The sequence below is a fragment of the Lytechinus variegatus genome, chromosome 5 (genome assembly GCF_018143015.1).
Source record: "Lytechinus variegatus isolate NC3 chromosome 5, Lvar_3.0, whole genome shotgun sequence".
Lineage (NCBI taxonomy): Eukaryota > Metazoa > Echinodermata > Echinoidea > Temnopleuroida > Toxopneustidae > Lytechinus > Lytechinus variegatus.
The window spans coordinates 38,076,126-38,089,951 of record NC_054744.1 but is presented as its reverse complement, the minus strand read 5'-3'; the positions used below and the strand labels follow the sequence as shown (position 1 = coordinate 38,089,951).

Genomic DNA, 13,826 nt, shown 5'->3' with positions numbered 1-13,826 from the left:
AGGTTTGTCACGACCACTGCCGCCATTTTTTCGCTGCTGAATGCGCGAGTTGTTGACAGAACTTGAAGATCTAACTGTGTGTTAGTGTATCTGAGATCTTTCGGATTTATTTTTTTTGTTCTAGGGACTACTAGCTCAACGCAAATCAGGTACAGTATGAAACATCCATTATTCTAGCTTTCATATAGGTATGTGTAGTATAGTGTGTTTAACATTATAAATCAAAATATAGTGTCTAATGCACACTGCAGAGATGCCAAGTTCCAAAACCAGCTATGCGTGAGATTTTCTGTGATCCGACGTGAGATCTATGATAAATTATACATGGAATTAGGCTGTGATACATGCATGAGAAAGAGATTTGAGGAAATGAGCAGGAGTCTCTAATGTGGGAGTTCCATGCATAATGCATGAGACTTGGCATGTCTAATTAAAGGTCAAGTCCACCCCAGAAAAATATTGATTTGAATAAATAGAGAAAAATCAAACTTGCATAATGCTGAAAATTTCATCAAAATTGGATGTAAAATAAGAAAGTTATGGCATTTCAAAGTTTCACTTATTTTTCACAAAACATACGATGTATGTACATGTAGAACTCGGTGACATGCAAATGAGACAGTCGATGATGTCCCTCACTCACTATTTCTTTCTTTTTTTTAACTACATACAATATTTCATTTTTAACAGATCTGAAAACAAGGGCCAACTTGAATGAACTGAACCTTCAACCATTTATATTTAAACAAAGCTTAAAACACATGTTAAGGGAGAAATTTATCTTTGTTTCACTTGACAATGAGGAGAACATTAGAATATTTCATACAATGAAATACAAAAGAAAAAGTGAGTGGATGACGTCATGAGTCTCCTCATTTGCATACATGTACCGACTAAGAGGTGCATATAACTGTTTTGTGAAATCAAGTGAAACTTTAGAATGTAATAACTTTCTTATTTTACATTCGATTTTGATGAAATTTTCAACGTTATGCTAGTCAATTTTTCTCTCCTTATTCAAATCAACAGTTTTCATGGGTGGACTTGACCTTTAAAGATGTGCATTATTCCCTGCTTCATGCATGTAAATTCATTGAATATTTCTTTGTAGACCACTGTAACTTTATAGAAATTGCATTGAATTTTATGGCCTGTCCTTATCCTACATGTACTCATAATTTACCTTTTCATCCAAGTTTGAATTTCATGTACAGCTGTACATGTTGGTTTGGTGAAGTCTGTTTTATAACGACTTGTCAAATATCTGAAATTTTAAACCGAGATCCATTGATCTTTAAAAAAGAATATATATCTTCTTACTAAACATTTTTCTGAATATGCAATGTGTGTTTGATTGAATCTGTTTTCATTTAGCATTGCCCGTATACTGGAGTGAATGTATGGGGGCGGATCAAGTGAGAGCTTTTTTTAGTGTATTATCTTTGCTGGTACTATTATGAATGAATTGTTTCCGGTTTTAAACACGATTCCAGAAATTCACAAGAAAAATGTACATGTATCGTAAATGAAAGGGCAGTGTGCGGGATGTTTGCATTTGCAAAATACCAATTTGAAAAAGATTTTTCATTTCCATTTTGATTTTTTATTTATTACATGTATTCCATAGTATGTAATTACATGACCAAGCCATGCCTTCTAGACATAAAACTCCTACTGTACTTAAACGTTTACACATGAATGTCTACCTGCAGTTTTTCTTTTTAATGGCTTTTTTTTAGATCATGCAACAGCAGTGTGGTACTTGTTACAATTCTCTGTATATATAATGTATGCCTACCATTCAAAATTTGGGCATCAATGCATAAAATACTACATGTATAACTAATCTCGTAAACTATTCCTGATGAATGAAAAGGAACTGCCATTAAAAAGAAGAGGGCACTATTAGAAATACATAAAATCACTGAACAAGATGATACTGGGGCCCCATCTCGGGGGGGGGGGGGGAGAAATGAAAAAGCCTAATGTAAGCTATTGATCTTAAAGGGCCATTTGACAGCAAAGTCCTTGGATGTTATAATCTGATATTTATCTCTAAATCAGAGTGACTTTGAGATTGATGATTATAGGGAGGAAAGAGAACAAACAACTCTTTGACCTGATAAAGGAATGGGGTGATCATATTCAATTTGACAATGCTAACTTGACATTTTTTATATCAGAATGCACAATATTGACAATGTACATTAATTCAGGTTTTGGCAGTTGCCCCGGGGTGGGGGGGGGGGGCACGAGTGGATACCATGCGTGACCATGGGGTCTCGAAAAGCACCCTAAACACGTAATTTCCATATTCTGAAAATGCACCCCTTAACAAGTACAGGAATGTTTTATTGTTACGGGTCCTTCGGTCGTCAGCTTTACCTTATTTGGTTTTAGTACGACCCCACCTTCTACACCTCATGCAAATCGGACTCTAAACACGAAGTGTTGGGGCAAAAAGGACATCCTTTATAAAACATTTTAATTTTGTTTTATCATCCCCGCAAATTAAACCCTAAACACGTAATTTTCCTAGTGAAATAGATACCCTTTTTTCATTATTTTTATGTTTTTGACACCCTTATCACGTTACGTACGTAACGTGCCCTATCGTGAAAAAGACATCCTTTTTACATGTTTTTTTGGTCAAGCATGGTATCCACCCGTCAATGTAAGTGCCCCCCCGGGGCAGCTGCATACACTACCAAAATACTGTACCTATATCATTCAAGTCCTAGTGTGCACATAATAATCAGGTGGACAAAGGCTCATTCTAACATTTCGCACACTCAGCAACAAAGTCTTTCAATAATTACCCACCTCCCTATAGATGACAATGAAATTTTAAAAATCATAAAAGTTTATTTAATAAAAAACAAAAATTTGCAATGTATATAAAAACACAGAAAAGAAAAATTGTTAAAATGCCATTGAGGCAAGGCTCTCCAATGATGTATATAATGTCCTTTGTTGTCTGGTAAAAAAAAAATGTAATGAAATTCTTTAATCAGTTTATAAATGTCAGAACAGTATCCTTGTAGATGTATGTACACAAGTTTGTTGGTAAAGTCTTGGACAGAAAAAAATCCTTTGTTGGCCTGCACACAATGTACATGTACAATGCTGTAATGCAATATTTGGATTTTTAATTTGGCAATTCATTCAGACACTATGCCCGGGCTCTATTTACCTTTGATGCACTACATGTATGAGAAAGGTTTAGAGTCTGTCTGAAGTTAAAAGCTTGGTATCTAAGGGTCAATAATTGTGAATTATACTAGCCCTGGACATAACATTTAAATTTCAAGCCAGCATTTTATTGATTATAAACAGCTGATCTGCATTATTTGAATGTAAACAATAACCATGTCCCCTCACACTCCCAATGATGAAAAGATGAAGAAGTGTGTACAAAATAGAGATACATGTATGTACAGGTAAATCCTTTGTATGGCCTCTGCCTGGGGATGTATGCCTTTTGTTCTCTAAATCAATACGATTGATTTTGAGTCTTTGAGATGTTCGCCCCCAAAAAATTAGGGACATGACATTCTTGGCGACCTTGTGAAAAAACTTGGTAGTACATGTACATGTACATACAGATGTTTGGATAATACCCTGAACGCGTTCATCTTGTGGCTTCTTGTTCATCTACTATGCATTCGTAGGTACAAGTCGAGTGTATTTTTTTCTAACTTATCTAAGAATACTTTTTCTTTGTTGTGGAAGGTTGGCATGTCATTGGTATCGAATTCATTTTGGTTTGTTATTTTTATTTTAAGTGGAAGGAAAAACTGAGTTATGATTTCTTCACTGTTAATGACAAGATCTAAATCTCTGTTTATGACTTTATTTTAGATTAAAAAAATATTTGCCTACATGTATATAGTGCTGTCATGAGTTTTTGACATTCTTATGACAGGGCTGCATCATTTGATATTTGGTTCTTAATATAACAGGGTTTGTGTTGGCCCACAAATATAGTGATGGTAGACCAGCATTTATTAAAAAAAAAATACTAGCCAGCAGTATGCTGAATTTATTTTGCCCAGTGAATTTTACTGCCTCTTTAATTTGCTGACCTGTTAAAATATATTTGTGTAAACATATGAGTAGCAGTAGAGAAGTGAAAGTCAACTGAAAGTCAACAGATGACCTATGTGTAATCAGGCCTCGTACAGGATAGGGGCCTTCTCAGGAATTGGGGGCTGATGTACTAGGACCTACACTGTACAGTAGGACTACATTTATTCTCTTGAGTCTTGAACTTTCATTAAAGGGATGGTCCTGGCTGAAAGTATTTTATAAAGCTTAATATTTAATAGAGTAGAATAATAGCAAAATGCCGAAAATTTCTTCAAAATCGAATAACAAATAACAGAGTTATTCAATTTTAAATTTTAGCAATATTTTGTGAAAACAGTCGTCATGAATATTCATTAGGTGGGCTGATGATGTCACATCTCCACTTTTTCTTTTGAATTTTATTATATGAAATTGGGTTTATTCAATTTTTTTCCTCCAAGAACTAGAAAAATTGGATTGACAACTGATTTAGTGCATTAGATATTTATTGCTTCAACTTATTTCATTATAATATAAGGAAGATATTATTCACACAGGTATGAAATTATGAAAAAATTATGATTTTATGTAATAACATAAGAAAGCGGAAAGTGGGGATGTGACATCAGCCCACCTAATGAATATTCATGACGACTATTTTCACAAAATATTGCTAAAGTCTAGACTTCAATAACTTTATTATTTGTTCTCTGATTTTAATGAAATTTTCGGTATTTTGCTCAGTGAATTCTACTCTATGTATTGATATATAAATATTCTCAGCCTGGACCGTCCCTTTAAGTTTGAAACTACAAAAAACAAACTAGGAAAGTTCCTTTCTTATAATCTTCTGCCCGAGACTATGATGGCGTGTTTTGCCTACATGTACATGTATGATATCGATGGTCCGGTTTAAAGAGTTTTAATCTGTAAAACTATTGGAAATTAGAAATTGATAATTTATACCTGTAGGTTTTTCACACCTAATTTTCAGTTCTATAGATACTTTGAATGACAAAAGTCACAGCGTGGTGTACAGCATATTTAGTTCCCAAGACCCTATATTTGTCCCTTAATAGTCGGTTCCTTTAAAGGTAAATGCCAGTTTTGGTAACGATCTCAAAATGACTTTTTACAGAATCCAATACAGTATAATGACCACCCAAGTGTCTGTTTATATGAATAAAAAATATGTGCCGAAGGATTCTGGAAGAAATTGTGTAATAGCTGAGAAATAAGCAAAATAAGTGTGGATTCGGGCACTTCCGTCGGGTCTTTATTCCAGCAATATAATATATACTGTCCCACGTGTGCCTATCTGTGTTGGCGATCTTCAGTGTGATTGTTTTTCAGCTTAGATTTAATGATTTCACAAAGTTCAGTTTATGTAACTGTACCAGATCTAGATCGACGATGATATAGTAATACTTAACCTTAGTTTTACAGACTTTCTCACGAAATCAGAGCTTTACTGCAACTACTGTAATTTAGCTTTAACCAAGGAGATATCACTATCTCCTTGCTTTAAAGGGGAAGTTTACCCTGACAAAAAGTTTATTGTAAAAATAGCAGGAAAAATAATAAAAAATATTGCCGAAGGTTTGAGAAAAATTCATCAAGTGATTAAAAAGTTATTAGAATTTCAATAATTTGATTTGTGACGTCATATGCGAGCAGCATTCCTACATAGCGAATGGTAAAAAATCAATGAAATGTTTTTTTTCCCAGAAAATTGAAAATGGTTTTCACTCTACCTTTTGTATATCAATAGGCAAATCATTTCACACCAGATCATGAATAGAAAACAAAATTAAGGCATCAGGAACAATAAAAAATTTGAATTTCAAGCATTTTATATTACATAACACATGGGGCAGCTGCTCGTTTATGACGTCACAAATCCAAAACTTTGAACTCTAATAACTTTCGTACTCTTTAACGGATTTTCCTCAAACCTTCACCAATATTTCTTACTATTTTTTCTGCTATTTTTACAACAAAGTTTTCTTCAGGGTGAACTTCCCCTTTAACCCCCATTTCAGAGTTTTGTGAGGCACACCCTCATCAAAAGATAATTTGAGTGCCCCCCCCCTCGGGCATTCCCCCTTTCCAAATTGATGATGCTATCCTCCTCTCATATGTAATTATGACCATGGACATTCCAGAGGCAATGATACATGTACATGTAGCTGACAGAGTATGACGTGAATAGACAGCTCTTTTATTCTGCTTGCCAGATATCACGTCATGACATACCTTTAAACTGGTAAACTGGAATGTCATTTCCTCACTTGTTTTGTTTACATCTTAGACATTGAATAGGAAAAATTTTGGTTTATGATTTCATTTTCATAAATATGAAATCATCCAACACTGTCAATTCTTTTGGTCATATTTGGAAATGTCAGTCATTGTTTCTTTCAAAAGAAGAGGCAATTTTTTTTGCAAGCTTTCATTTCCAATCAACATTTTACCCACCATTGCTTATAGTTTGCAGATTGCATACAATAGTGTCATGATCATGTGCATTTTCATTTACAATCTCAAATAGCATTACAAAATTGTTAATTTTATTTATCAGTTTATTATAGTACAATTTTTTTCTGATTTGTCTAAGTCTGCCAGTGTTGCTAATTTAGACATCCCATGGAGCTGTTCAGATAGAGTTTTGAAGTTTACTTGTTAGTGTCTATGCTTGTACATGATTACTGGCATCACCACTTTCAATCAACAATTGGTAATTTTATTATTAAAGTTCAGCATATGTAAGTCAATTGAGGAGCATAAAGCTTCTACCAATAATTTTGAGAAAGGCAGCTGCACTAATTTATGAAGTACATTGTCAATTCAAAAAGTTTTTTTTTTATTCACAATATGAGCTACAATGTACAATTTTTGGTATGGTACGCAATATGTTTTCTCAATCTTTTTACATGTACATCCACATTTCCTGGAGGCCATGTACTGTACATGTACATTGTAAACTTCATGACCTTTAAATATTGTGAAAAAGTCAAGTCCATTGAATTGAATAAATCCCTTTTCTTCCAAGTTCAATATTTTTTTATTTTATTGCATTTTATTTGCTATGCTTGGGCAATACCTACATGTATAGGCCTATACACAAAGCAACCAAGCACTAGAACATGGGAAGGGAAAAGAGGAGATTATTCATGTATCGATTGCTATCATCTAGCCGGTTATCACACGTAGAAACCCTACCGCTACATCATGCATGAAAAGATCTCTTGAGAGAATAAGAGAGAGATAGAGAGAGGGATGTACACATAAATTTGGAAGAATCAGAGAAAGACAAAAATACATCAGATTAGAAACAAGGAATTGTTATTAATAGTAATAGTTGTCATGGAGCTGTCAATAAAATAGTCCTTCAATGTATTTCTATATTTCATGAGACGGACAGAAATAGATGAACAGTGAGTAACATTTTATTAGGGTGTGTATAAAGGATACGAAAGAGAATGCAGAGAGCCGATACCTAATGATAATAAAATGTACATGTACTTATGGAAGAGATGTGTTGGAAAGAAAGCGGATGTTCAAAAATAGAACACTGAATGTGGGCATGTACTAGAGAAATAATAAAGCAATCCATGGTGTCATCTATTACATTCCGATTTAGATTTAAAGCTCCTTGAATGAAGTGAGATGTAGGCTATATTGTACAAATTTGGTGTGATTAAGTGTGATCTCCTTGTCTAGGCATTTCTATATTGGGCCCTATATTTTTATCTCCACAGACATACTCAATTAACAAGCAGTTACATGTAGTGCCTAATTCTTGGTTTTAAAATGTTGTAGATACATGTGGGACTACCAGTATGCAATATGTGTGTTTAAAACACACAAGTGGGATTTAGGCCTATACATTTATACATGCAATGCACTGCAGATATGGGGGGGGGGTCGAAATTAGTTACAAATGAGTACGGTAAACATAAAGATGTTATAAGAAAAAAAAAAATCAGTTTTCACTTAATATGACAAATCCAGAATTCATTTTAATATTGTATTTGACTATTTGAGTTATAATTACATTCCAAGGTATTATCATCAATGTTATTATCCTGACATGAATGATGCAAATACTGTATGCCCACTCCTCCAAACAATATGTACTAGTATTATGATTCAGAAAGTTTGTTCACCTTGGTTTGCTTTGTCTAGTTGGTGTAAGTGTAGTCTTCACATTTCAGTCTTTTTTATGACCACTAATCTGAGTTTCTCTATTATACAAAAATGATGAATTGAAATGTAAAAAAATATTATTATGAAATTCTTGGATTCTCAATGAATTAATTGATACTTTATTAGGATTTAAAAATGGTTTTGTAAACTGGGTAAAAATTCTTTTGAACTGCAGTACTGAACCGGATGAGGAATATTGCAATACATGTAGGTCTGGAAGGCAAAGTCAGTTGTGTACCATATTCCATTCATTGCTCTGTGTATGTGTGTGTGCTTTGTTATGCATCACTCTTGAAGGATGCAGTGTACGTGTATGGCTCATGAATATGGATGAGTGATATGAGGTCATTCTGGCCTGATGTGTAGTTGTAGTATTTACATGTAAGTACACGTGTCTTGTCTTGAAGTCTAGATCATCCCATGCCGGTTGAAATTCTGTACAGCATGCTGTAACTGTTGAATTCCAAATTGTTCTTACTTCTGATTATGTTGATGAAAGGATATTAAGATTGATTGCTTTTGCATATAATTTTGAATCAGGTTTGTTGAAATTATAATTTTTTTTTTACACATTATAGTAGATTCGACATGTTAAACTTTTCTGCAAAAAGTGCAATATTTTTTGTTCTAAAATGTCTTGTCACAAAATGAAATTTGCATGTATGTTACATGTATTTGTCTAATTTCAATTTGCTCATTTTCAAATTCCATCTCAATAAATTGTTGAGCGAATGACCGCTGCAACTTCCACAAGTTCCAGGTTGCACATCGTATGCAGTGTGGCGCAATTCAGCGGCTCTCGCCCGCATTGACTTGTGAACGTGCAATGCGCTTTGTCGAACAAAGGGCAGGGGATTAATCCTGGCCCTGAAACATGGCAATATATTTCAAGATTTATTTTTTCTGTTTTCTTTCATTTTCTTTACTTCAGATAATCTGGCGCCTTTGTCTTTGTTGTGTTCAATACTATACCTCCATCAGATCAATGCAGATAACATTTTCATTGTATATACCAGTCCATGCATTTATTTCTAGCTCTTGTTGATGTACCGGTACTTTACTTTAATCCAACGATGCATGTAGGACTGCATGTTTATTGGTCCAAGGGAATGAACTGTTTTATAAAAAAACTCACTTTGTATGAGGATCAGGATCATCAGGTGATGCTGCTACCGAATCACTCAACTTGTTGGTATCCATAAAAATGATTTTGTGTCATGTCATGAGTTGCAATTCCACTGATTTGCAACAAAATGGAGTTATGGACAAAAGTAAGGAGCTAAATGGTGAATTACATACCATTGCTGAGTAATTACACAGTTCAAATCATCAGACATGTCAGATGTTTTGTTTCATTCATTGAATTTTAACATAATGTTTGCAAATTACATGCATCAAAAACATTGACTGAAAATAGTTTAGTGCCTGAAGTGCTCACCATACATGTACACTGTACATGTGTCCTCGGTGTGCTACAGAAGTAATGGTACATACTGATTTAATTACCATTGCACTGCAAAAACTCCAGTGTTGATTTGATTTAACACTAGCACATATATTTGCACCAGAGAAGTATTGAAACAACACGTTTAGAATCAAACTGAAGATGTTTTGATACAAATTGGTGTTGTATAAACACCTACATGTACGGTATCTGGTGTTAGACCAAAACAAAACTGGTGTTTTTTAACACTTCTTTGATGTGGACATATATAGATTCTAGGCTGGTGTTGAATCAACACCAGAGTTTTGTAGTGAGTATGAAATAAGTTTGGGTTCCTATTCTTTCTATTTAATTTTTAAACCTAGTATGTATTTATCATATCTCCTTCACAGATTGATTGATACTACCTGATCTACATCTAATACAAATCCTCAAGAACTTCTGATTTCAAAGAGAAGCTCAAGATTATTATGATGGCGGAAACAGCAGAAGTGGATGTAGCAGAAGTCAAAGTGGGAGAAAAGTCACCTGACTCACCATATGATCCAGAGGATACTATAAATACCACGATCACATCGATAGACACAACGTTACCGAGTGATTCGGTAGCATCACCTCCTCCCCATACAAAGTAAGTTTTATAAACTATGTCATGAACCAGGGGTTTTTGTTGAGGATGTATTCATTCATTAGGAGTTTATTTTATATTCTTAATTCCATTTATTTCATTTTGTGTGTGTGTGTGTTATTCTGAAACATTCATTTTTTTCTATTTCATTTTGGCCATCATTTATTATTTCCATAATTCCTTTAACTCATTTTATTGATCAATTTATCATTAATTATGGGGGTGGATGGTCATTCATTTGATGCATTACAGTATGGGGTTGGCGTAGATCCAGCTTTGAGTAGCAGTATTACTGGCTTTGCAGATGAACATGAATAAAAATGAAGAAGATCGTAATACTAATTATTGTTCTCTGCTTTGCATCTGTAGTGGTAGTGTAGACTGTAGTAGTTGGCCCACATGCCCAAAATTTGATTTTTTTTTTTGGGGGGGGGTGTTAGGTTCATAAAAAATTTACATTTTGCTTTTCCATATTTTATGTTTTGGATGTTAGAACATAGGCCTATAGGCTATAGTATGACTTTAATAATGAATCAGGAAACATGTACTTGAAATCTTTAGACCAGAATCTCAATGGGAAAATCCCATTTCCTATTATTGAGCTTCCAGGAACATGCTCTTAACACTACAACGAATGCAGGATCTCAAATTCCCAAGTTACTGTACATTGAGTGATTGGAAAGTGAAAGATTGTACATATGTATATTCCAGAATATTTGTCAGACAAAGGCTCTAAACTGTGTGATGATATTATGCATTCATACTTTTCTCTATTTTTATGCATAGGGAAACAAATTGAATAAGGTTTAAATACTGACTTGGCCTATACACATGCAATGAAGGCTCCAACAAATTCATTGAAAATACAATTAGAGATAGCAAGTTTGTCATTTGTAAATGGTAATTGCCAAGCTTCCTCATGAATGATTAATGATGAGGTTATTCGTGGAATGTGTATTTCTACCACCCAATTGTGTGTGTGTATTAGGATCACCAAACAGTGTGTTATGTACTAAAGATGTGTGGGTGTTTTTGCTGTCAAAAATATATTTAGTTTCAAAAATTCATTTCTAAATGAAAGCACTGTCTCATTACGTTACATCCCCCTTAAACAGCAGTGTTGATATAGTTGCCACCATGACAAGGTTGCCATTGGCAGACAATGTATGCCTGAAGCTGAAGGTCTATTAATCATACATAGATACATTTCCTGCAGGGAACTGTAATTTACACCTGAATATTTGTTGTTTTTTTTTCATTAGAATATTTAGTCCTGACAGTAAATTTACAAATTATTATTCAAAATAAGTACTTGTGATTGCGTTGTGGCCCAGTAGATTAGTCTTCGGACTTTGAAACAGAGGGTCGTGGGTTTGAATCCCAACCATGGCATAATTTCCTTCAGCAAGAAATTGATCCACAATGCGCTGCACTCAACCCAGGTGAGGTAAATGGGTACCTGGCAGGAATTTATTCCTTGAAACGCAGCGCGCGTAACAGCTGCACTGCTAAAGCCAGGGTAATTATGCTGCATATACTGTAGAGCGCTTAGAGACTTCTGACAAAGTAAGTATTAAGCGCTACATGTATACATGTATAAGCAAGTATAATTATCATTGCGAATGTGCTCTCAGGAATCAATTCATGAAATACTTCATCTTAATGGTTTCATGACAGTAGGTGGTTTCAAACCGCCTTGATCACAAGAATCCCCGTTAAATTACGAGAACTTTGTAAGGCTAAAAAATACCCGTTAATTATTCCTGCATTCACACCGCCCCGAAACACATCCTTCGGGATAAGTTCCTGAAGTTACGAGCATGCGCAGTATGGTCTGATAAGCAGGCAAGGCGCGAGATTCAAAATCACTAGCCCAGCAGCCACCCACGCCGCCGCGCCCAACGACACGCTGGGCTAAAAGTTCCCGTAATTTGCTTTCACATCGCCAAAATACCTGCGACCTTGGAAAAATCCTCACGAAAGTTCTCGTAATTTCGCCAAGTACCTACTATTTAGCGGGTATTTTCTTTCGGGGAAATTACGCGTAGTTTGCTTTCACATTACCAAAATACCTGGTATTTTCTGATCGGGGTAAATTTCCCGATCAGAGAATACCTGGAACTGGCGAACTTCGAGGCGGTCTGAAACCACCTAGTTACTCCGCTCAAAATGATTGAATGACCAACTTCAACCCTGGCTCTATACCCTACCCTAAAGCTAGTCTGCAGGCACAGACTCCTATTAATAATTAATAATAACATACAAATATTCTATGTTGATGAGTGCGATCGTACCGAATATTGCATGAGTGTGCAAGTTGAAACAGTCTATTCAACGACGCAAAGCGGAGTTGAATAGACTGTTTCAACTTGCAACAAATGTAATATTTGGAACGTTGCAAGAATACAACATTGAATATTTGTTTTATAACAACACCGATAGGTTACACTATAGACTAGATCTGGATAGGCTAGATCTATAGGTCTAGTCTATGACTAACACGCGTTTTCATTTTGCTTACAATGTTGTCTTTTGAGCGTCAGTAGATTTAATACTCCAGTATTCCCAGGAGAGTCAAGTACTTTCAACATAGATCCATAAATTCATAGATATTCATGAAGTCCAATTTGTGAACGAATTCCATAAACCCAAAAGGAAATCCAGAAGATACATAGCTGTACCCTGGGAATATTTTGTTTAGCGATGTATGTACGCGCATTGTGTTCAGCTTAGCAAGGTGTGAGCTATGTACATCGGTCAGATATACGGAAACGTGTTCACCACTAATTCACTTTAACATGTACGGGACTCGTATGTCCATGGGTTCAGTGTGCCCAGGGATCTTGCAGTGCTGGCTCATTTACTTCAGCGTGCTTTAGTCGACTATAGCACGAGCGTGCAATAGTCGACAATAGCACGACTAGCATATCTTTGCGTGCTTAGCTGATTCCTCTCAATGTCATGTGACATTCAGCTGTCAAGGATCTATCCATATGTTGTATAATAATAATTATACTTGGTTTATAGCGCTTAACACTTTATCAGAAGTTTGTAAGCGCTCTACAACAATGCCACATAATTATCCTGGCTTTTAATAGCAGAGCAGCTGTTATGCGTGCTGCGTTTCAATAAAATAAATTCTTACCAGGTACCCATTCATCTCACCTGGGTTGAGTGCGGCACAATGTGAGTAAATTTCTTGCTGATGGAAATTACGCCATGGCGAAGACTTGAAACCATGTCCCCGGATTGAAAGACTAGTGATATACCGTAACCACTAGACCATGATGCACCCATAATTTGACACTTCAAGTTCAACCAATAATCAGGTCTAGAGTGAAGACTAGACTCCAAAGACCTTGGAAAAGCCATCCACAATACATAGTGAATCTACATGTAGTCGTTGTGGCCCAGAGGATTAGTCTTCGGACTTTGAAACAGAGGGTCATGGGTTCGAATCCCAGCCATGGCGTAGTT

General features: G+C 35.3%; 1 protein-coding gene across 4 annotated transcripts in view; it reads left to right on the top strand.

Moving 5' to 3' along the window:
* The window catches only part of LOC121416082 (long-chain-fatty-acid--CoA ligase ACSBG2-like), a 55,540-nt gene continuing 41,714 nt past the window's right edge, over positions 1-13,826 (top strand). Inside the window, exons 1-2 of one of the 4 annotated variants that reach the window (XM_041609537.1) lie at positions 1-149; positions 10,114-10,352. In XM_041609537.1, coding sequence (XP_041465471.1) covers positions 10,192-10,352 — 161 coding nt within the window. In that variant the 5' untranslated portion in view covers positions 1-149; positions 10,114-10,191. Of the gene's footprint in view, positions 150-3,649; positions 3,672-10,113; positions 10,353-13,826 lie in introns of those variants that run through there. The other 3 variants (XM_041609534.1, XM_041609536.1, XM_041609535.1) reach the window with 3 other exon arrangements.